Source organism: Microchirus variegatus (genome assembly GCF_963457635.1).
Source record: "Microchirus variegatus genome assembly, chromosome: 14".
Classification (NCBI taxonomy): domain Eukaryota; kingdom Metazoa; phylum Chordata; class Actinopteri; order Pleuronectiformes; family Soleidae; genus Microchirus; species Microchirus variegatus.
In genome coordinates, this window is record NC_139815.1 from 20,024,437 (window position 1) to 20,046,729 (window position 22,293).

The window sequence follows — 22,293 nt, forward strand, 5'->3', positions numbered from 1 at the left end:
ACTGCATCGCATTTGCATTCTGTCTACTGTCAGCAAGTATCAGCCCTTTATCTGTTTGCCCATCGGCTTAAGACATTACACAGATTTTAGCCCTGCCAGCTCCTCGGGACAAAGCCTGTGTAATGTCCTCTCATCTGATTTGGACAATTGCATTCATTCATACAGCTCCTCTGGGTAAGGTCTGGGAAAGTTCAGGGTTACAGTGCATGTCCAGAAGCAGCTTTTGTCCGACATACCACAGACAATGTCCATCTGTCTGTCTGTGTCACTCACTGCATAGTCTGCAAATAAACAAATCATTCATTCATTCAAGATTAGTGACTCCCTTCCATAAATAAATATAAAGAAAAACATTAAAATGGTTAATAGAAACCTTTTGTGTCAGTTAATAGCTATGAAAAACTATTTGTGTGTAATCAAGTGACATCACCCATTGAGTTTTAGAGTTTGACCAGCACCGTCTGGTTTGGTAGTTTGTAGGAATTTGAAATGATATCCCTTGCCTAATTTGTTTTGGTTTAAATCGCATACACTCTGCTCCTCCATCCACATTACATCAGTGTTTGAGATCTGAAGAGGTTTTAAAACCATGTAGCTTTGTTTTAGTGTGGATGAGCAGAAACAGAGGCCCTTGAAAACTAGCATTCTTATGCATCAACTGTGAACAATACGAACTTTACTATTAACTGCTACTTTCACAAAGCATTTTCTCCAAGTAAGCAAACAGCTGCCAAGGAGAAAATCTGCCCCCTTATACATCTCAGCATACATTCCCAGTGTATGTAAATGGCCATCTTTTGATGTAAAAGAATACTTTGCGATTTGCATTTACCTTTGTATTACTAGAATAGGTAGTTTTGCTTCCCAACCTCAGTTTCCCCCTGAGTCGAGAATTATCTTCAGTCTTTTTTTGATATGTGCCCACCCATTCTAGTAATACAAAGCTAGATGCAAGTCAGCGAAGTATTCCTCTAAAAATGCCCCTCTTAAATGAAAACAAAGTAGTAACCTAAGGATGTAGCCGAAAGGATTTTCATACCATTTGTCTTTTTTTCTTTTCCACAGTTCGGCTCAATAGCAGCCAACTTGTAAACTACAACATCCTGTTTAATCCAGGAAGTGACAGACCCACAGTCCATCATGCCGGTCAAGACCTGCATGTCACTGTTAGCGGTCTACAGCCGTTCACCACCTACGACATCCGTGTACAGGCTTGTCAGAGTGGTAAGTATCCAAAAGATGAAAAGCTCTGCTATGAGTAATACGATATTTACAACAACAAAGTTGTGTGAGGAGTTATATTTATGCCAGAGACACCTTGTTAGATGTGCATTATGAAATGTTTTTCATCTTACTACATTGTGTAATCGTGTAATAAGTGATGCAGCCAAAAATAAGCAATAGGAGACCTCATAGGAAAATGGATTTGTGTGTCAGTTGGGTTGGGTAGGTATTATCCAACCTCTTATTCCATGAAACTGCACTTGCATGGGTCCTTAGCAACATACTGCACATACTAGGTCTGACTGCAATCAGGTGAATGTGCAATCAGATTTCTGGATTTATCAGCAGGGTGAAGAATATTGGACAATAATATCCACATAATCGCCTAAAATACTTATTTGCTCTGTTTTCTGTTCATTCAGATGGCTGTGGAGTCGGAGAAGCTATTTCAGTTAGGACTTTAGAGGCTGCCCCACGAGGTCTGTCACCCCCCACCATTAAAGCAGCTGGAGCCAATGTCCTGGAGGTTTACTGGTTACCCCCTGAACAACCTAATGGAGTCATCACCTCCTACAACATATACAGGTAACATAAACCGACAACTCTCCGAAGGCCAACTGCCACTTTTTTTGAGAAGGAGACTTTTCTTGCATGGCTTGCATGCAATGTATATAGTATATATGTATGTATGTAATATTTAGCTCTAAATGCTATGCATTTCACATATTCTTGGGTTCATACTAAGATTTCAACTATGCTGAGTTTCAGAATAAAAGCATTTATTTTATTTAGGTTGATGAAGGAGTCATGTTTCATGTCTTACTCAAAAATGAAGGTAAATACTAAATCACTTGTCCTTTAGAGTATTATAGTATATAGCAGAGTAAAGTAGAGACAGGTAATGATTTAAGAGAGCTAACACACTCATAAAAGGCAGGGAAATGCACTGAAGACACCCACACTGATTGTTTTCTTCAGATAATGTAATGGTTTGACCTGACTTAATCATCCCCCTACTCTTGTTAGGTGAGATTGGGCATTTATTAAGTGACAAACAGCCTAATATCGTGAGAAGAAAGACACCCATCTTTGTGGAGTTCTGGCTCCTGATTGGATGAAATGTTTTTGTTTGATACTTGAAACGTTTCTTCTAGATTTACTGACACTGAGACACTTAGCAAACACTCCAGATCAGGGATAGCTGATAACAAAGATTTTCACCGACTTCATACAAAACACTGGATTCTTATGAGCCTTATGAACTGTCAACTCAGTCTATTAATAAACACAGACATAAACACCATATCACATGCACATATTCTTCACCCATGCAATCATAGAGTTATATAGAAGAATCCTAGAAGTTATGCCTCCACAGGAAAAAGTGTCTGTTTACCAAACCACGTTGGTTATATGTGCGTGTGTGCGTGTACGTGTGTATTAATGCATGCTGAAGGTCGTGGTCTGCTTGTTGACCAGAGTTTGTGATCTGTATGCAGGGTCAGACCAAACTAAGCCCTTTAACTCCTCAGGAAACACACATTAGCATAGCAGTACACACACACACACACACTGACACACCTGCCATGATCAGACTCAGGCAGACAGAGACTTGGATAAAATGGGAATCTCTTCCTCTTTCTCACTTTCACACACACACACAAATCAGACGTAATCACAGACAAGGGAGCTTACCAAGACATCGGCCTACTTGCATCAGCAGGACGCTTAAATACACAATATGTGAGGTGAATTACATTGCATTAACTATTATTTTTTAGCACACTCAATTATAGTGCATGTATTAAAGCGGACCTAGACCGGAAGTTCCAATTAACGCTGTTTTTTAGTGTGTATCTGCATCATTACCTTGTTTAAGAAGCCCTGAAGGTTCAAAACAAACAGTTCAGCCACTGCTGAGAACGCTGTGTTTTGTTGTAATCTCTGGCTCAGCGAGATCTCTGAAAAAACCCGGTCCGGTTACATAAACAACGGTTCTCCTGAACAGCAGATCCTCCTGCTCCGGGCAGAAGTTCGGGCACATCCGGTTGCGTACATTGAAGCACAGAAGAAGAATAACGTCCGTTGTGGAGGTGTTTCACAAGCGACAATGTATTCTGACTCTGGGTCTGACTCTGGGTCAAAGTCATAAAAAGGGACTATTGAACATGGATGTGGCAACTCATAACGTAGCTTTCTCCACCTTTATCCCGCTGTAAACTCCATTTTTTTGACCATGGAACCAAGTTTGCCTCATTCATTCGAGCAGCGCCACCACGAGGAGACGAAGTAGCGGCACGAGTGCACATTCATTTAATAATTAACATGTTAATATTTGCCCTGGTGTATCGATTATCACATCGCACGAGGCAGGGTGATGATATATCACCAAATCAATATTTTGATCCACCCCGATGAATATACTATACTACTTAATAACTATTATTTTATTTAAGGCGCCCAGTGGGAACAGAGGAGGAGCTGCTGGTCTTCATCTGGTCCAGTGGGCCACTGGAGTTTGTGGATGCAAGTCCTGCCCTGAAACCCTTCAGCTACTTCCAGTATCAGGTTCAAGCCCACAACTCCAAAGGCTCGGTGCTGAGCCAATGGGCTTCAGGCCAGACGTTACAGGCACCACCGCGAGATATGGGCCCTCCCACTGTCACGCCCACGGGTGAGTTCACCGTGTCACACGGAGACGCTGTTGGCACATAAAAATGCACTTGTATTGAATCACAGTAACTGTCCCACATGCTGTGTGAATTGACAGGCGCGTACTCGGTCCATCTGAAGTGGAGTGAACCGGGGCGGCCCAATGGTCTAATTTCCCATTATAGACTGGTTTATGAGAAACGCCAACAGGACCCAACACTCAATTCGACTGCTGTTACTGCTCTCACTGTGGAGGTAAATGCACACGCCACATACACAGTAAATGGTGGATGATTAGACGATGCATATGTCTGTGAGGGGAGAGCAACACACAACAGTAAAGGTTTCTAAATACTGATAAGACTTACTAGTACGTTCAAAGAATGTGACTACACAAGAAAACATTATGTAAACATTCGAAATGCACTGGTTTATAAGCTGTACAATGGTATCAGCCAATATTCAATATAAATTTTGCATCATTAGTGAAGCGACCTCTAAATGTAGACGAATACAATTCCAAAACATAAAAAAGAAGGTCTCTATGTATTACATGCAGTGTTTGTGTTGGACTCTGTTTCATTTACAATGTGTGTAAAGAAATTTGGACTCTACCTGTGGTCCTGGTACCATCTGTTTGCCAGTGAGGGGTCTGAAGACTCTCTCTCTCTCACACACACACACACACACATACACACACTTTTTTCCAGGGCCTTTTCCCCTTAATTCTGTGTCATACCTGATGCTTGGAGGGAACAACAATGAGGATGCCCTGTCAAAACAAAAACACAGACATATGTAGCGGATGCTTACAATCAACTGATTGATAGTACCTGACTAATAGAGTGTATCAGAAGATTATAGAACATCTGCATGAGGAGGAACTCATTACACTGTTGAACAATGTCAACGACACCGAGACTGAAGGAAGATTGAAAACGGTGCCATGTATTAATAATAATAAAAAAAACAAGACAGTGGTTAGAAACAATTGAATGAAAATAAATAAAATGAGGTTAAAAAAACAACAAAAAAACATGTTATATGAATTTATTTAAATAATAACTGAGGTAAATAAGTAAGCTAAACTAAGGCAATAGGCAGGGTACACCCTGGATAGTTCACCAGACCATCAAACTCTCACACCTATGGTCAATTTAGAGTGACCAATTCACCTAATTCCCAAATCTGCATTTTTTGGACTGTGGGAGGAAGCCGGAGAGCCTGGAGAAAACCCACACCTACGCGGAGAACATGCAAACTCCATTCAGAAAGGCCTTGTTCCGACTGGGTTTTGAACCCAGGTCTAAGGAGCACCAATTGTAGTTAAACCTTTTTGATTCCCCAATTACTTCAACCTATGATCCGATGTCACATTCAATTAATGTTTGACATGTTTGACATGTTTTCCCAAACAAAATAGTTCAGTTTCAGTCCACATTTGATTCCAACAAACAAGGAAAAGTGGTCCAAAAATTGTCTTTATTCAAGAAGTTTGTAGTTTAACTCCATAGGAGGGGAAGGGGGGCAAGTGTTTGAGTCAATGAGGCTTGGGTTACTACCACTCTGACAGACACCTAACTCGGATTATGTGGAGTGATTCCTGGGCAGTTAGCTCGGATTGGTGGGTCGACTGTTCGAGCAAAGGTTATCGGATTAGTGGTTGAAAGCTGTGTTCCATGCACACTGCACTGCAGACCGTGAATGGTCTCTACTACTTCCTACTCATAGATTGTGGCTGCTCTGAATAGGCGCTTGGACATTGCGGTACCTCATGGTTGTCCAACTGTTGCTAGCTTCCTCTGTTTGTGCTTGTGTGATGTGATCGGAGTGGGTGGAGCTGAGCAATTTTGACCGGAGTGCGTAGAAAATGAAACAAATAAAAATTATAATTAGAGTCACCTTATGTCTGAACTATATGTGAGTAAGAGGAGGATAAAATATCTTATTGGCAACGAATCTGCCTTCTGTGACAAGTCTGTAGCTGACTTTGCTCAGCCACTGTATTTTAAGGGTATCATACAGGTCAGTGATTGTGTCACAGAAAGTTTATTAGTGACCAACCAGAACAAGAAAATAGGAGTTAGGTAAAGGCATTGAGACTGAAGGGAAAGAGAAGGAAAAAACGCAAAAAGACTGTGTGAGCGAAGATCGACAGAGTTAATAAAGGAGGTAGAAAACAGAAGAGTTCAACCATAGAGAGAAGTGCAGAAGGGGGGTAGAAAAAGACACACGAAGAATCAGGGGTGAGGGGCGACAGAGTGATAGATTAGTGAAGGTGGGTGTAGAGTTAAATGGGGAAGAAGCGGTAGAAGTATAGATCTATATTCTGTCCATATGAGTGGCCTCTTCTCTCTCGGTGACCTTTGGCTTGTCACTCATAATTAATACAAGATGTAAATGGAGACCTTTCACCTTCTCATTGATATGGAACGCTGTGTTTGTGTGTGCGAGTCTGTGTGTGTGTGAGAGGCTCATTGACATGGCATAGACTTATTTCGGTGGCGCTCATTTGTCACACAGTTGCCTTCACGGCACGCGCTGTGCGTTGTTTAGGAATACACGCAGAAAGTGAAATGAGGAACTTTTAACAAAGATCAGCATGTATAAGGGTTGTACAACAGGATGACTAATGGTCATTTAAGAGGCCGAGAAGAGGACGCGTTAGACTCGGAATTAAACTCCTATTAGGATTCACCAGCTGGTTCTGCAGCAGCAGTGAGGAAGCCCTTTCAGTTTGTAAAAACATGGGTTTGTTTGAATCCTGTGCATTAACATGGGTGTCACTCTATTCATTCAGACAGATACATAGTAATTAATATTGCTCTTAAACCTGCCAACAGCTAGTGGCCAAAGCCGTTATGTTCGGAGGTTTATCGCCCATCAGTCCCTCCCTTCGCCCACATTTTTGTGGACGCAGTATTTCAGGAAATGCTTTAAAATGAGTTTGATCTTGTGAATGCAAAACATCTCCGGAACTTCTTGAAGGAATTTATTCAAATGTGGTTTTGGAGGTCACACGACAAGATTTTGTCATATTAAAAACAACAGCAGGAGATTTCTTGATTTCTTTTGTACAAACTCTGGTTTGGACTGAAGGATGATCTGACTAGAATTTAGTGGTCAAAGGTCCCTTTTTTTTTTCCCTTGTGACAGTTTTGTCTTACAAACATTAAAGTGCAAATATTCACTTGGACTCCGAGATGAACAGGTTTTTATTTGGGTGGCCGCAGATTAAATGACACACTGGCCTTAAAGCAACACTTACAGCACACGTTAAACATCATCATGAGAACTTTCACTTGATGACAGACAGTTGTTGTTTTATTATGAATGCTGGGAAGTTAATCATTATTTAAAACTTTAGTAAGGATTATGAGGATTCATTCCTTATTCTTCCTGTTATTCCAATATCAGTATCAATCATCATATCAATCTTAAATTATTGATGTGATATAATGGGTGGAAATGTGACTGGTTCTATCTATTACTCATATGTTTTGTTATCTTAAGAACACTGCCCGTGTTAAATGTCTCGCTCATCATTATTTGGGCAACTTTTTTCTCTCTTTAATATTTACCTATCCACTCATTCTTTTCTCCTCAAAGTCTCTCGGTTTACAAATGTATTGTTGTACAACGTGTGTGTGTGTGTGTGTCCATTTGTGTGTGTATTGATCTCAGGCTGGGCTGGGAACCCTGCTCTGTGCCAGCCTGGCTGATTAATGGGGTCGTCATGGCAATCGGACGGAATGAGGGTACGAAGCGCAGGCGGCCTGCCTTGCGCGATCCCTGCACGCTGCCTGGCACACACACACACACACACACAACAAAACAAATTCTCTTTCTGTACCCTTACACCTTTCTGACATGTAGATAACTCACTCAGATTGTCAGGTTTCTTCTTACTTTTTTTTATTTATACTTCTGTTCAGTGTTGTCTCTCTTTCCTCTTTTTTCTCCCTGTTCTCCTCTTGTGATTCACACTTCCGCACTCTCTCAACAGACTCTCATTCTGTTATTTTCCTCCCTGTGTCTCCATCTCGTCTCTGATCCCTCTCTGGGTTACTTCATTCATTCACCCCCCCCCTTACTCTTCACTCGATCGTTTCCCACCCCTGTCCCTACATCTTCATTTCCTTAACTTCTCCATCTGCTCGCTCCTTGCGCCAGTTTTTACTGCCTTATTTCACCTCTTCCTCGCTTGTGCTCTCATCTCTGTCTCCTCCATCCCTTACTGCCTTTACACCTCCGTTCACTCTTCTCTTCTCCATCTCATCTCTTGTATTTCCCTACCTTAACACCTCCCTCCTTCTCTTCCTCTACTCTTCTGTCCTTTCCTCCCTCCCTTGGCTCCTCCAGATGTTGCACTGCAGCCCCTGGGATCACTGGTGAAGGGAGACCATGTGCATGCACTGTGTGTGTGAGTGTGAGTGTGCGCATGTGTGTGTGTGCGCGTGTGTGTGATACACTGTGCGGAAACAGAGGCCTGAATGTGATTGCATGCGAGCCTGTGTGTGTGTGCATTCATAACATGCCTTTGTTTGTGTGTATGTGCAACAGTGCATGCGCGTGTTCGTGTGTGTGTGTGTGTGTGCTGTATTAATACATCCCATTGATCAGAGCAGGACCCCTGACAGTCATCATCCCTGAGAACCATCTGGCCGATGCCTGACGCTCCCTCACCCAAACACAAGCTGACACCCTATTAATCTGCTACCGCCACGCATACATACGTGTGTGTGTGTGTGTGTGTGCGCGTGTTTGTGTTTCTGGGTGTGTGAATGAATGAATCGGTGCGCAATGTAAGAGTATGTGTTAAAATATTTGCGATGTTTCACGTTTCCGTGTGTGTGTGCGTGTTCCTGGCCCAAGCCGTGCACACGCACACACACACACACACACACACACACGAACATGTGCACACACAAACGTGTACACACACCACTCCACCATCCGCCAACAACAGCCGGCGCTGAAGGGAGCTGAAGGGTGCTTGGAAATTAAGGTTATTACACAAATTGAGCCATATGGTCTAAATATTTCAGAGCTGAAATTTACTAGGCAATAAAAATGGCCCCTACCTCGGTAATGGTGTAAATTACAGCTTAACCACCAGCGCTAATGATGTCCTTCTGTACGCCCCGTAACCAACCGTACATGAAGGACACATTGTTTAAAAAATACCCCAGGAAAAGCAAAAGGGAGGGAGGGAAGCAGGGAGGGAGAGGGGACGGGATGGAGATACAGGGGGAAGGATGAAGTGAATGTGGCTAAGGAGGAGGTAAAAGAGGAAGAGAGAGAAGGGGATGAAAACAGAGAGTGATGAATAAATAAGTGGAGGAGAGAGAGAGAGAGAGAGCTAGCAGTATGCTTACAATCTGTTAGTTTACCATTAAGGGTCCATCACAGAATGCAGGGCAGCAAAGACCAGCCAGTGAACTGTATGTGTGTATGTGTGTGTGTGCATCTGTGTATACAGTAATGTCCACAATTATATATATATATATGCATGTGAACATATATGTATTTGTAGATGTGTGTGTTTTCTGAAGTACTTATTGGCAGCAGCCCGCCGTGTAATGCAGTTAGGCTTTATTATGCGCAACCTAACAGCATTTTAAGCAGCTGAAAATAATGTAAATATGGCGATATAGCGCGGTTTAAAGGTGATTAAAATGTGATTTCAATTTTAATTTGCTTCTATAATGTTGCTAAAAAAAAACACTTTGAATTTCTGTCCCCAGTCACTACAACACAGTGTGTGACTCACATGTGAGGTCACCCCGTCTCTGTCTCGTGGCAGCCAGAGTTGATCTACTGTGTTTATCACACTGGCTTCACCTCGTACAGCCCCCACTTCATTAAAAAAACCCTGAACAATCCATTTAAAGGGCATGTGAAAGCCCTTTTAATTAGATATTTATGTTTATTTCTGTGTGTCGTGCCCAGTTTTTGTTGCATAGTAATTTTACTAACAGAAAATAGATGTACCCTAATTATTTCACTGCGACTTTTAGCCTTTAGTTTGTGAGATACTGATGCTCTGATTTGAGACATTATCTCCATTAATATTGTGAAATAAGTTACTTTGTGACTTCATAAATGTCACTATCACACACCTTTATCACACGCCTTTAAATGCATGAAAATAAGTTGGTTGCAGAGGACTGAAAGACAGCTTTGCTCCATCACTTGTTGCTTTTCCATCCAGCTGAGTCGCTCGTTCCACGCGAGCAAAGGATGGAGGGATTGTCAGAGGGGTAGGGATGACAAGGCTTTGTCCTTGACACCCTTTAACAAATGAGCGAGACAGAGGAGTGGAAAAAAGGAGGAGAGGGATGCGGAGCTGAGTGCACAGAGGGTGAGGGGAAAAGGGACGACAAGGTTGGAGAAGACAGGTGAAGTGAGGAAGGAAGGATAAGGAGACTTGCATGCAGAGTTCATTAGGTCCTTGGCCTATCAGACCCTTTAGTTAGAGGTCTCCAGTTCTGATTGGAGGGCTCTCAGCATTCTGCATAAACAGCCAAATAATCAGGCTGCAACTCTCCTCCTCCTTCTCCTAACTGCAATCTTTCCCACTTCCTCCTCCCTTCCGTCTCTCCACATTTCTCAGGCCTGCCTCCGTTACTCGTCTTCCATCCAAGTTTTCTCTACCTCTGCCACAAATTACAGTTTTTATGTTATTCTCATGCACCGATTTTTTTCCCCCCCATCCATATCCCACTCTTCTTTCTTCTCCCTCTCACTCTGTCAAGTGATTTTCTTCAAGTGAGTTTAGTATACGTTTGCTTACTTCTCTCTCTCTCTCACACTCTCTCTCTCGTTCTCTCTGTGTAATGACAGGTTGTGTGTTATTGTCTGTCTGTCCGTGAAGAGGCTGCACCATCCAGTGTAGTGCTCTCCACTTGTCGTAATGGATGTTTAGTGCTGCAACCACGACACGATGGTCATCACTTTACAATGCTGAGTGTGTGTGTGTGTGTGTGTGCGCGCACACGCCGATGCTATGAGTGCATTTAAGTGAGAGGAGGGAAGTTTAGTATATTTGTGTTGTGTCTGGGGGAAAGTCCTGTCCATCTGAGCGTCTGTTGCTGCCTCACCTCAGGGCCTCACGCTTGCAGACTCTTTGTGTTTACATTTGACTGTGAACGTATTGATCATTGATTGGAAACGAGGCCGTTAAAGAGCAAGCTCTGGATCGTTCGTGTCTGTGCCTGCATTTTAGATGAATCCTCCTCAGTCAACTCAAATTGAAAACTCACGTTTTGTTAAAGCTGGGATAGGCAACATTGTTGATGCTTTCATTCTACTAGACTGGGTTATTGCAATGCCCTCTATGTTGGTGTTAGCCAGGCTGGCTACATCTTCTCACTGGAACACTCATGTGAGAGTAAGTCACTCCTGTGTTAGCATTTGGCTCGCAAACTATTTTAGAATTCATTTTTAAATTATGCTTTTTACTTATAAAGATTGAATGGTCTTGCCCCCTTACCTCAGTGATATTTTACATCCATCTTCACGATCACTGAGGTCTGGAGAAAGATCTCTTGTTGTGTTGCATACTGTAGATAGATACTTAAATTCTGTAGATCCAGATTAAAAGACAGCAGAGACAGAACCTTTCCTGTGGTGGCTCCTAAATTGCGGAATGAACTGTCGTCATCCCCTGCTCCAACCAAGACTTTTTGTTTTTAAAAATTGGTTAGTTTTCATTAATTTTAGAGCGGGTTGGCTCGTTTTTATTCTGTTTTTTTTTTTTGTAAAAACCTTTGAAAAAAATAAATACACTTCATATGAACCCAAAAGGAAAGAAATTGAACATACATACAATGTTGTTCGAACACATGCCAACATGGATAAAGTGTGCATGTCTGTCCATGCTCGTCTGGTGGGAGGAGCTGAGGACATGGCCTCCATCCCAAAATGTTAGTACTTAACGACCTGGAGATGGAGCTCAACAATTAACTGTTTTCTAAAAAAAATCCCGCCGACTCCATCTTTAAATCCTGGAGAGATAATGATCACTGTACTCGTTCTGTGTGTGCTATAAAGCGTGCCAATTTAGTTCAGTTCAGTCCAATTCAGTTCTTGAGTCCAGGCTATTAGTACAAACTCTGCCCTGACCAGCCCATGTGAAAGCAGTAATTGTTTTCCGAGGTTTCTAAGGTCAGCCAGCCCCCCTCCCTGAGGTCAGCCCTCCCACACCAAGCTCTCGAGCCAAGTCTGCGTGTGTGTGCATAGCTAATTCAAGGCTTCTGGCACCACTGCCCTGTGTCTGACTCTGGTTGCAAATGCCCTGCATGGGTGTCCCTGCTAGTCAGTGAGCATTAGACAGAGCCTGACACATGCAGACGTTTATGCAGCACACACACACACACACACAGACTCAGAGTGCCATCAGGCATGAGTTTGTTTGTGGCCAGCACAAAGAGAGAGACTGCAGGCGTCTGGAACAGGCATGTCCACTTCACACCAGCAGCCATGATTGGCTTTGGAGGTTCCAGACCCCGGTCAGAACAGTGATTTTGGTGGCGCGTGCATGTACGTGTACACACATTTGTGATGCGGACGAACGCAGATGGACACAGTCTGACTAATCAGAGATGGTATGTTTGAAATCCACTGATATTACTTGTACATGATCTACAATTTTATAAATCACATATTTGTCTTTGCTGTTTTATATGAACTTTTATGACACTGTCAGTAAACACAAGCGTTCAAATCTTCTCATTTTCACAAGTCTAGTTCTTTCTCCAGTCACTTGACTGACATTAAACTGAAAGCTTTAAAGCAATACAATGCAACTTTTGCTGGAAGTGCTGTCTCTGCAGCAAACACACTACACTTTTACACTTTTCAACTCACTGCAATTCAACAATACTCTTGAAGTTTTACTTTTACTTTTCTGTAAACCATGGGAAAAGTCAAATCTATACATTTTGTTCAGGGGGGGGAACATGTTTGAGACAAATAGTTGTTTCTGTCATGAGGTGTTGTGCATTTTACAGTGTTAGGTGCACACCTTGGTGTGTTTTAACCCTGCAACATGGTTCGTTTTTATTGAGACTAAATAACTGTTGTGCTTAAACATAAACAAAATGTTCCTAACCACATTCATAACAGATGGACACTGATGTAAGTACGGAACTCAAGTAAGCTCAAACTAAACGTGTTAATGTAAACATGGGCTATGGTTTGCAGAAAGTGCAACATGTGATCCTGGAGGCTGCGTTGCCGGTTGAGTGTCTGACTGTCATTAAGTTGCTCGCAGTTGAGCAATACATAGTATTACTAGCAACAATACATAGTTCGGATAGCACACGGACAGCGGGTCAGCTGCATTCTGGGAAGTAAAAAGGCTTCATTCTCTTGATTTTAAATCAATGACCTATCAATGTGATTGTGAAGATGACAGGGAGGCCCACAATATGAGGCCCACAGAGAGAAACCCCAATCATATTTCCTTAATAGAAGCCTTGGCTCTACTACTGAATGGGTGTGTGTGTGTGTTTTTGTGTGACAGACAAAGTGAAGAAAAATTGTGTGCGCGTGCATGCATGTGTGTAGCCATATGCTAATGTTTGTCCCCCTCTCTGGCTCCGGCTCTCTACAGGGCCCACTGCTGAAGTCTCTGTGAAATAATCAGCATAATTATTTTGACAAATACACATGGTTATTCTTAATTAGTATCACACACTGTCCCTCCGGCCGCACCATGCCTCTCCACCTGAACATCACACACAGATGTGCGGCTGCACACGCACACACTCCCAGGGACGCGTGTCTATATAAAACGAGATGCATGTAGATTCAGATACAAATACAGACACTGGTCACAACTTTATTGTGCACAATGTTCAAGGAACACATGCGACCTTTGACACCCACATGCACACACACACTGTGCAGAGGACCCCTGCTGTAACTCTGCTCACACATGCAGGGAAGAGTCAGACTGAGGAAACAGAAGATTGAATAGATTGCTTTAGTTGTGTAAGATCTGAGAGCCCTCTAATGTATAAATTAGCACCACCTCTTCCTGTCTCTTCTCCTCTTCCCCTGTCATTCTTCTTTCTCTCCTTCTGTCTTGTTTATGCTCCCCCCAACCACCACCACCTCATCCATGCCTTGACTTCTTGCTCCCCCTCGCTTCTCTTGCATTTCACATGATTAACTAGTGACTTTGATCATCCACACACACACACACACACACACACGAGCGGACACTCATGCTCACTGACGAGAACGTTTTCCTGTTTTATAGCTGACGTGGTTGCTATATATCGTGACGTTTTCAGACGTTTATTGAAAACCGGAAAAAAATACCCCTCAATAAAAGTGCAGTGCAGTTGTTGACAGTCATATTGAAACTGTAGTTTTTGTTTTCTGATGTAGAGAAAAGTAAAAATCCTGCATTAGAATAAAAGCATTTGTGAGACATAGAAATTTTGATTGACAGCCATAATATTGGAATAAACCATGGTCAATTCATCATGTGAAACAATGTCAATGAAGCCACAAGTCCATAATGATAGCAGCTGCATTTAAAGATAAATGAAGGAAAAAATACTACACTACCCACAATCCCCAGTTGGGATGACAATGTTTTGATTGATGGAGCTCCCTGTTATGTTTCACACAGCTGTGAAAACCATTTGGTCTATGATGGGATGGTTCAGCAATACATGCAGTTTACCACAAATGCTGTAAACAGTGAGTACAAAGAATACGTACAAAAGTCAATCCACTGTATACTGCAATACTATAATGAACAAGGCTAAACATTTAAGAGGAAGTGCTGGGAATCATTGGAAAGGGATGATTTTTAATGTGTCGATCCTTCATTTTTCGAATGATTAATTACACATTATTGTACCTTTTGTCTTTTTTCCTGCTTTCCAATTTTCAAATCAAATATTATTCAGTCCGAGCGGAAAAAAAAACTCTTTTGTTCAACATCATTTATAAAGGAAACAGAGCCGCTGTCACTGTTAAGCAGTAACCCCCAAAAGCTGATTTTAAATAATATGAATTTTTAATAATCTGAATCCAAGGAAGCCACTTATCAGGTCTAGCTGTTTAATCTTCTCCACGGTTAGAACGAGGCTGTGGAGTATAACTACATGTGGAGTATAACTGTAGAGTTATAAAAAAGTAAAAACTGTGTTTAACGTCACAGCAGAGGTTTGTGTGTATTAAATGGTGTTACATTATACAGATTAATGATCAGTCTTTGGTTAACAATAACAATAAATGAATAATAGAAATGCACATTTTTAATCCTGAAAATAATCGACAGATGATTAAAAACAACAATAATCGCTAACTGAAATGATTCATTTTGTCATTCCTCTGGTTTGTGAGCATGCGTGAATGTGTGTTTGTGTGTCAGCATCTTTGTTACCATGTGCATAGCATGAAAATGTGTGCGTTTAAGAGGGGAAAAGTTATTGAGGGAGATGTTAATGTAATGTAATAGTCGTGTGTTTCGGCGTTACACCGTTTGATTACTGTCTGTCTAAATACTGGTGTGCGACCATGTGTGTGTGTGTGTGTTTCCACCTGTGTGTGTGTGTGTGCGGCGGCAGTTAACGTGGTGAGTTTCAGTGATAAAGTGTTTGAATGTATTGCCATCTAGAGGCGTGTAGCCGAGTCTCCACGCTCCTATAAAAGCTGCCAGCGCCAGATGCTGCTATTGACAATGTGCATATGTTAACCGCTTTATAGGCCACATGCCTCACATATTTCACTGGCTTTTAAGGCAGAAAGATCTCTCATTCGTGCTCACTTAATCTATCTCTCCCTTTTGCCACATCTGTCTTTTTTTTCCCTCTTCCACTTTCTCCTCTTTTTTAACCATTCACTCCATCGCTCCATTGTCTTGCTCTCTCTCTCTCTCTCTCTCTCTCTCTCTCTCTCTCTCTCTCTCTCTCTCACCTCCCTTCCTCTATCTCTTTGTCAGTTATTAACTTACTCACTCGCTCACTTTTTCCTTAACCTTCTTTTGTAATTCTCTGCCATTCATCACCTCACTTGCATATGCATAGATATTTCATTCCCAGCTCTTTTTTTTCTCCCTTTCACTCCCACCATCTGTTTCTCTTTATATCACTCCATCCCTGTGTCTTTCCCTCCATCCTTCCCTCCCTCGCTCTTTCTCTACCGAGAAGTGCTGTGATTTGCAGGAGGATTTAGCGTGTGTCTTGGGGCTTATTAATCCTATTTTACTGAGGATGAAAAACATGTTGGCTCCCAGACATGAAAACTGTGAATACATGCACTTTGCTTGTTGTTCAGACAGTTCATCCTTGGTGCCACGCTACGGTGATTTGCCAGGGTTTTTTTTTTTGTTTGTTTTTTTTTCCGTTTGATTCACTTTGAATTGAAGCCGATTTGATCCTCTTGCCACTGCGGCTGAAGTGGGTTACCAGTTAATCTCTTTACATATGCTCGCTTATGTGAAAGCATACAAACTGCAGAGTCAATGCATAAAAAAGATATTTCCTCCTGTGTTGTGTTCACACACACACACACACACACAGAAAAAACATCAGTCTCATACCTGATTCAAAGCTCACTATTTTAAACAAACAGTCAGAGAACACCACATCCTGAAGCAGAGTGCTCCCTAACTACCATGTCATCACACGCCAGGGTCTTTTGAAACAGCAGTGTGTCTCTTATCAATTAGTAAATGTTGTATTTCACACACACACACACACACACACTACTCTGTGTCTGCCAGGCTGTTGGGCCGGGTCCCATGGCCTAAAGCTACTGGCAGACACACTGTGTTTGTGTATGTTTGTGTGTGTGTGTGTGTGTGTGATAGAAAAAGGGTTCATGTGTGACATAAACACTCAATCTGGAAGCTTTGGAATCACCCATCAGGGACGTCTGTGCGTACGTCTGCCAGTGTCTCTCTCTCTCTCACACACACACACTCACTCACTTCTCTGGTGTGTACTTACTTCATCGTGGCGTAGTGTGTATGTTGAAACATTGATATCACAAATCCCCTGTCATGTCATCTTAGCCCGCCATTGTCTCAGTGTTGCTTTTCATTCCCCATTTTAATGAGTAACGTGCTGACGCTTTTATTCACGCGGGGGTTTGTTTGCGTGACTAATTTCCTGATGCTCTCGTCTCTTTCTTTCATTTTCCATCACCACTTCTTTCTTTCTCTTTTTAAACTGTCGCACAATCGTTCCTTTGTTTCGTCACTTACTTTCACTCACTTGGTTTCTCTTTCTCAATCAGGGGTCCGTCCTCGAAGCAACACTCTACGGCTTTGAACCATATCGTCTGTACAGTCTACGCGTGGAAGCTGTGAACTGGGCGGGTAAAGATGAATTTGTTCAGTAAATCCTTTAAAACCATCAGGGATTTACACTGGAACCAGTACATTGAGCGTAGTTGTTTTAATATAACTCCTCAGGCAGTGTGTCCAGTCCGTGGACAGGCGTTAGGACCCTGGAGGCTGCACCTGCTGGCGTGGCCAACTTCACAGTGGAGCAGAGGGAACAGGGCAGGGCGTTACTGCTTCGATGGGATCTGCCACGCGCTCCAAACGGACTCATCACGGTACACAAGAATACACAATACACAGTCAAATCAGCCTCATGCAATAGATGATACAATAGATATTTGTGAGATTTTCTGCCCAACCACTAGGGAGTTGTATTTTGTATATTATATTCTGCCTCGTGCTGGGTTATTTGAGGTCACCTGTCATTTTACTCCGGTGTTGCCGATTGAAAGGGGCAAACAGTTTTCTACTGTGCTCGGTTTCAAGTTTCATTTTTGTGGAATGGAAATAGAGAGATCCTTGGTTTATGAAAAATAAGCGGACATTGGAAGAAAATAAATCGCTGATATCATTTCAGACACTCTGTATAATGTCACCAAATTATTTGTAAGGTTTGTCCAGCACCAGCTTCTATTTGAAGCCAGAAGATACCATAATTGGTATGAGAGGCTGGAGCTTGGGAACAAACAAAGGTTGATCATCATCATCATCAACATGCATGATATTGGCTGTCAATCCCACGATAGCCACGCCCTAAAGCATAATCCTGCTTTAGGGTCTCGTTGACCTTAAATAGGACATGACAAAATGGACATTATGGCGTATTAAAGAAGACGTCAAACTAGTGAATAAAACCATGAAGTCTTTGGTTTTCTCCAGTTATAATTCAGTTATTAAGTCAGGTCTTTTTTTGTTTCTCCATAGAAATCAATGTAGTCACCATCTGTTGACCATTCAAGAGAATACAGACTTAGCTTCACTTTTATGGACCTTGAGATTGTGTCCATTGTGAATGCTCATTCATTCAAAATGCATTTATCTATGTATCTAAGTCTATTAGTCCTCTCTAATAAGATGATGTTGCAATAAATTGTAGCTTTAAAATGTTATGTACAGTCATAGGCTGAAATACACTTAAAGTTATGCATTGAGGAGTTTCACATATCATGAGCCACACAACATGTACGGCATTAGGACTCCATCTGACAACAAAGCACCCCAACATACATGTATTACCATACATTAGGGCTGCATGTCGCACAATTACATTCAATTACAACTATACTGTCGATTTTATTCAATACCAAGGTAGATCACCTCAGTTTTCTATTCAATGCACATTTCTTATATTATTCTCACACATATACATTTAAATATGAATGTAACTATTTCTTAACAAATTAAATTGTAATGTTCACTCCCCCAAAACCAAATCAAATGCTCCTGTGGTAGAGCTGCAGCCCCTATCAACTGGAACATCATCAAGCAACGTTCTGTAACTGATTACGTGCTGTCACTACATCAGTGCAGAATCGTCAACGTCAACATTGTGATGCATCATAGTTGTGCCTCCTACAACACCTCTTTTTTTCCCCCATCTCCTCCTCTCCAGATGTATAACGTGTACAGTGAGGGAAACCTGGAGTTCAGCGGTCTAAGCCGCAGCTTCCTGTTTCGTCGTTTGGAACCGTGGACCGCTTATACCCTGACTCTTGAAGCTTGCACCTCAGCAGGCTGTACACGCACCCTTCCTCAGCGCGTCACCACAGCAGCTGCTCCACCTGCTTCTCAGCTTCCTCCAAAGCCTCTCTTTGTTGGTCCAGACCATGTGTCACTGAGCTGGGGACCTCCCGCCCAACCCAACGGGCCGATCGGAGAGTATTTCTTACTTGGGAGAAGTCTTGATGAATTTGGGAGGGGAAGAAGTAATGGAGAGGATATTGAAAGAGGAAAGGTGGGTGAAACTAACGATATTTCACTTAAGTTATAGGCAGTGATATCTGAAGGTCTTTCCATACTTTATGCAGTCTATGTCCACCATGAGTAACTCAATTCCAATAAAATGAGGTCTGACATCATTCTGGGATTCCACAATGAGTCCACATCCTTTTTCAATGCGATATATTGTCCTGTTTAGAGCATGTGTTTAGTCCATGGTCACAAATCTTTGGGCTTCAGATAGGTTCTACACCCAAAACGCATGGATATGGAAAGCATAAACTGGCCTTAAAGGAGACATATTATGCAACATCAACTTTTTAATCATTTCAATACTTATATTTGAGACTCTGTAGACAAAGATGACTGACTCAGTCTAAGTACAAGAGATAAAACGCGATGTTCTGTCTCATTGCTATGTAACAATGATACATTCCTGGAATTGTTGTCTCGCAGAGCTCTGCTTTGTCCCTAAAAAACGTGAGAGTGCAGGCGAGGGCAATAGTATCTGGAAAAGTGTTGCATTGGCTGCACAGAGTTCTACACAAACTTCCAGCCACAGATGATTTATGTGTCCAGTGGATACATGTTATATGTGACGGCAATGTGCCAGCTAGAGCCTGCAAATGATGGCTTTTCCAAATGCTAACTATTGTTAGCTGCTGGAGCCTCAGTGACGCTGACATAGTTTCCTGTGTCTCATTTGCATTTAAAGAGACAGGCACTCAAAACTGAGCGTTCTGAACAGGACTGTTTTGGCAGGGTGATAGATCTGCTGTGGTGCTTCATCCTTAAGGTGTTTTGACTAAAGCATGTCACAGAAATGTTCATTAGGACACCAGTGGACTAGCTTAACTTGGAGAAAGAGGGTATAATATGAGTCCTTTAAGTATGTACACAGGTTATTGTCTTTAAAAGGTTGTGCCAAGGTCTGTTTTTTCTTGGTTTTTTACCTGATTGTTCACCTTTGTCTCCAACAGGTGGTCTTTAGAGAATCGTCTCCACAGCAAACTGAAACTTTTTCCTTCACAGTGACCGGTTTGCGTCCCTGGACTCAGTATGACTTTAGTGTCCGGAGTCACAACCCTGCTGGCAACACCAGCAGCCCCTGGGTAACCGTAACAACCAGACAAGCTCCCCCTCGTGGTCTAGCCCCACCAACGGTGAATCACCTCCAAGAGCAGCCCAGTAAGGTGTTGGTGTCTTGGACACCTCCGCTGGAGTCCAACGGGATACTTCAGTCATACAGGATTAAGAGGAACAATGTCAGTTTGTCTTTTAGTTTTGACCCAACTGTCCTCAGCTACACGGATGAAGACCTTCTACCATTTACAGTTTATAGGTATTACCTGCTTTTTAAAAAAATATATATTTCTTTGTGAGGCCCCCTACTATCATCATTCTCTTGTGTTTATTTCTGCAGCTACTCCATCATAGCCTGTACATCTGAAGGATGCATCACCAGTCCTCACACAAACATCACCACCTTAGAGGCTCCACCTGCCACAGTGGATGCTCCCACCTTGGACACCATCACGTCCCAAAGTATAAACATTTCCTGGAGCAAACCACCAACGCAGAATGGAGAGGTCACAGAATATGTGCTGAAACTGAACAACAAAGTGGTTTATTTTGGGGGAGACTTAAACACAGCGTTGACCGATCTGCAGCCTCACACTTCATATCAGCTGGCTCTGTTGGCTTGTACCAATGGTGGGTGCACCACCAGTGCTGCAGTGTCTATAATGACCAAAGAAGCTCCTCCCACTGGCCTGGCAGCCCCGACCTTAAAGGTGTCTGTTTATTTTTTACCTGAATCTATTGTGATGTGTGTAGCACTTTGGATTTTAGTCTGCAAGACAAATTCAACCTGCTTTGTTTTGAAAATATGTTTGTAATAATAAAGGGTCGCAAAATTCCAGGAATCTTTCCAACAGGAATTTAAGGGAATAAACATAACCCTATATTCCCAGTTAGTTCCCCTAAATTCTCATTAATTCCCATGGAAAGCTTCCAATATGGAATATTTCTAAAATTCCCCAGTTTAACTTCCAGCGGAAATTTTCCACCCATTCCGACCCTTGTAATAATCCTAGAACATTTCAGTTCCCTTGAGCCTTTTGCACAAAAGCGTCACTATTTTTCACCTTTGCGAGGATTATACAAATAAATTGAGGTGTTGATTCAACATTATGTTTGTTTGGGACAACCACAATTGATCAAAGTGCTCTACAAAATTAAGATTAAGAAAAAACTTTGAATTGAATGTCAACTCAGCCTTGATGACTCGGATTCAGGTAGTGGAGACTTGACTTGTGCCCCGATAAATGTTTAGTGACATTAGTACAACACAATAATGTCACTAATAACTTAATGATCTTCTGTTTTTTTTCTTTGAAAGGTGACTGGTCCAGAGTCTGTGGAGATCACTTGGAAACCTCCAGAGCATCCTAATGGTATTATCACAGGATACGAACTCTACAGAGACGGAGACGTTATCTATGTTGGCACAGAGACACATTTTCACGACTTCACACTTTTGCCAAACGTGGAATACAGCTATGGTGTCAGGGCCAACAACAGCAGAGGGACAGTGAGCAGCACAGCAAACTCAGCAAAGACTCATCCGTCTTCTCCTTCTGGTGTCGGTCTCCCTGTACTGACGCCTCTGGGACCAGACCAGGTGGGTCAGTCATTAGTAACAGCTGGATTATTTAAAAAAACTTAACCTCTGTTGTATTTTATTTATGTATTTGTTTGTTTTTTAATATAAGGTTTTATGCTGTGTGTTGTAGGTGAAAGTAGAGTGGAGTTCCCCAGTCCGTCCTAATGGAGACATTGTGAATTACACCGTGTATCACAGAGATCCAGTCGAGGTCGGCGTCAGCAGTACTGTGTTCACTGCAGAGGATCGTGCTTTCTCTGAGCGGCACAGCACTCTGCTTGGTCTGACTCCATACCACAGGTCAGTCAAAGCACTATTCACTATGGTTTAAAGCTACGGTCTGTAAGTCATAGGGTAAAAGGGTAAAAAAAACACACACAAAAACGATAAATCCCACCTCCTCCCGTAGGTCCTCTGATTAAAGCTTAGCCCTCAAAACATTAAAAGTCTTTGTCTGCAGGGGAACTGTGAATTTGGCTGCACTTTCTCTGCTGTTTTT

The 22,293-nt window shown here is 42.2% G+C and overlaps 1 protein-coding gene across 1 annotated transcript in view; it reads left to right on the forward strand.

The window, feature by feature from the left end:
- The window catches only part of ush2a (Usher syndrome 2A (autosomal recessive, mild)), a gene marked incomplete at both ends in the record, with an annotated part of 202,896 nt that overhangs the window by 167,268 nt on the left and 13,335 nt on the right, over positions 1-22,293 (forward strand). The window contains 11 exons of the mRNA XM_083900586.1: positions 1,066-1,224; positions 1,647-1,809; positions 3,681-3,898; positions 3,995-4,131; positions 17,143-17,224; positions 17,321-17,466; positions 18,804-19,145; positions 20,110-20,471; positions 20,553-20,922; positions 21,531-21,812; positions 21,925-22,094. Of these exons, the coding sequence (XP_083756712.1) occupies positions 1,066-1,224; positions 1,647-1,809; positions 3,681-3,898; positions 3,995-4,131; positions 17,143-17,224; positions 17,321-17,466; positions 18,804-19,145; positions 20,110-20,471; positions 20,553-20,922; positions 21,531-21,812; positions 21,925-22,094 (2,431 nt within the window). The remainder of the gene's footprint in view (positions 1-1,065; positions 1,225-1,646; positions 1,810-3,680; positions 3,899-3,994; positions 4,132-17,142; positions 17,225-17,320; positions 17,467-18,803; positions 19,146-20,109; positions 20,472-20,552; positions 20,923-21,530; positions 21,813-21,924; positions 22,095-22,293) is intronic.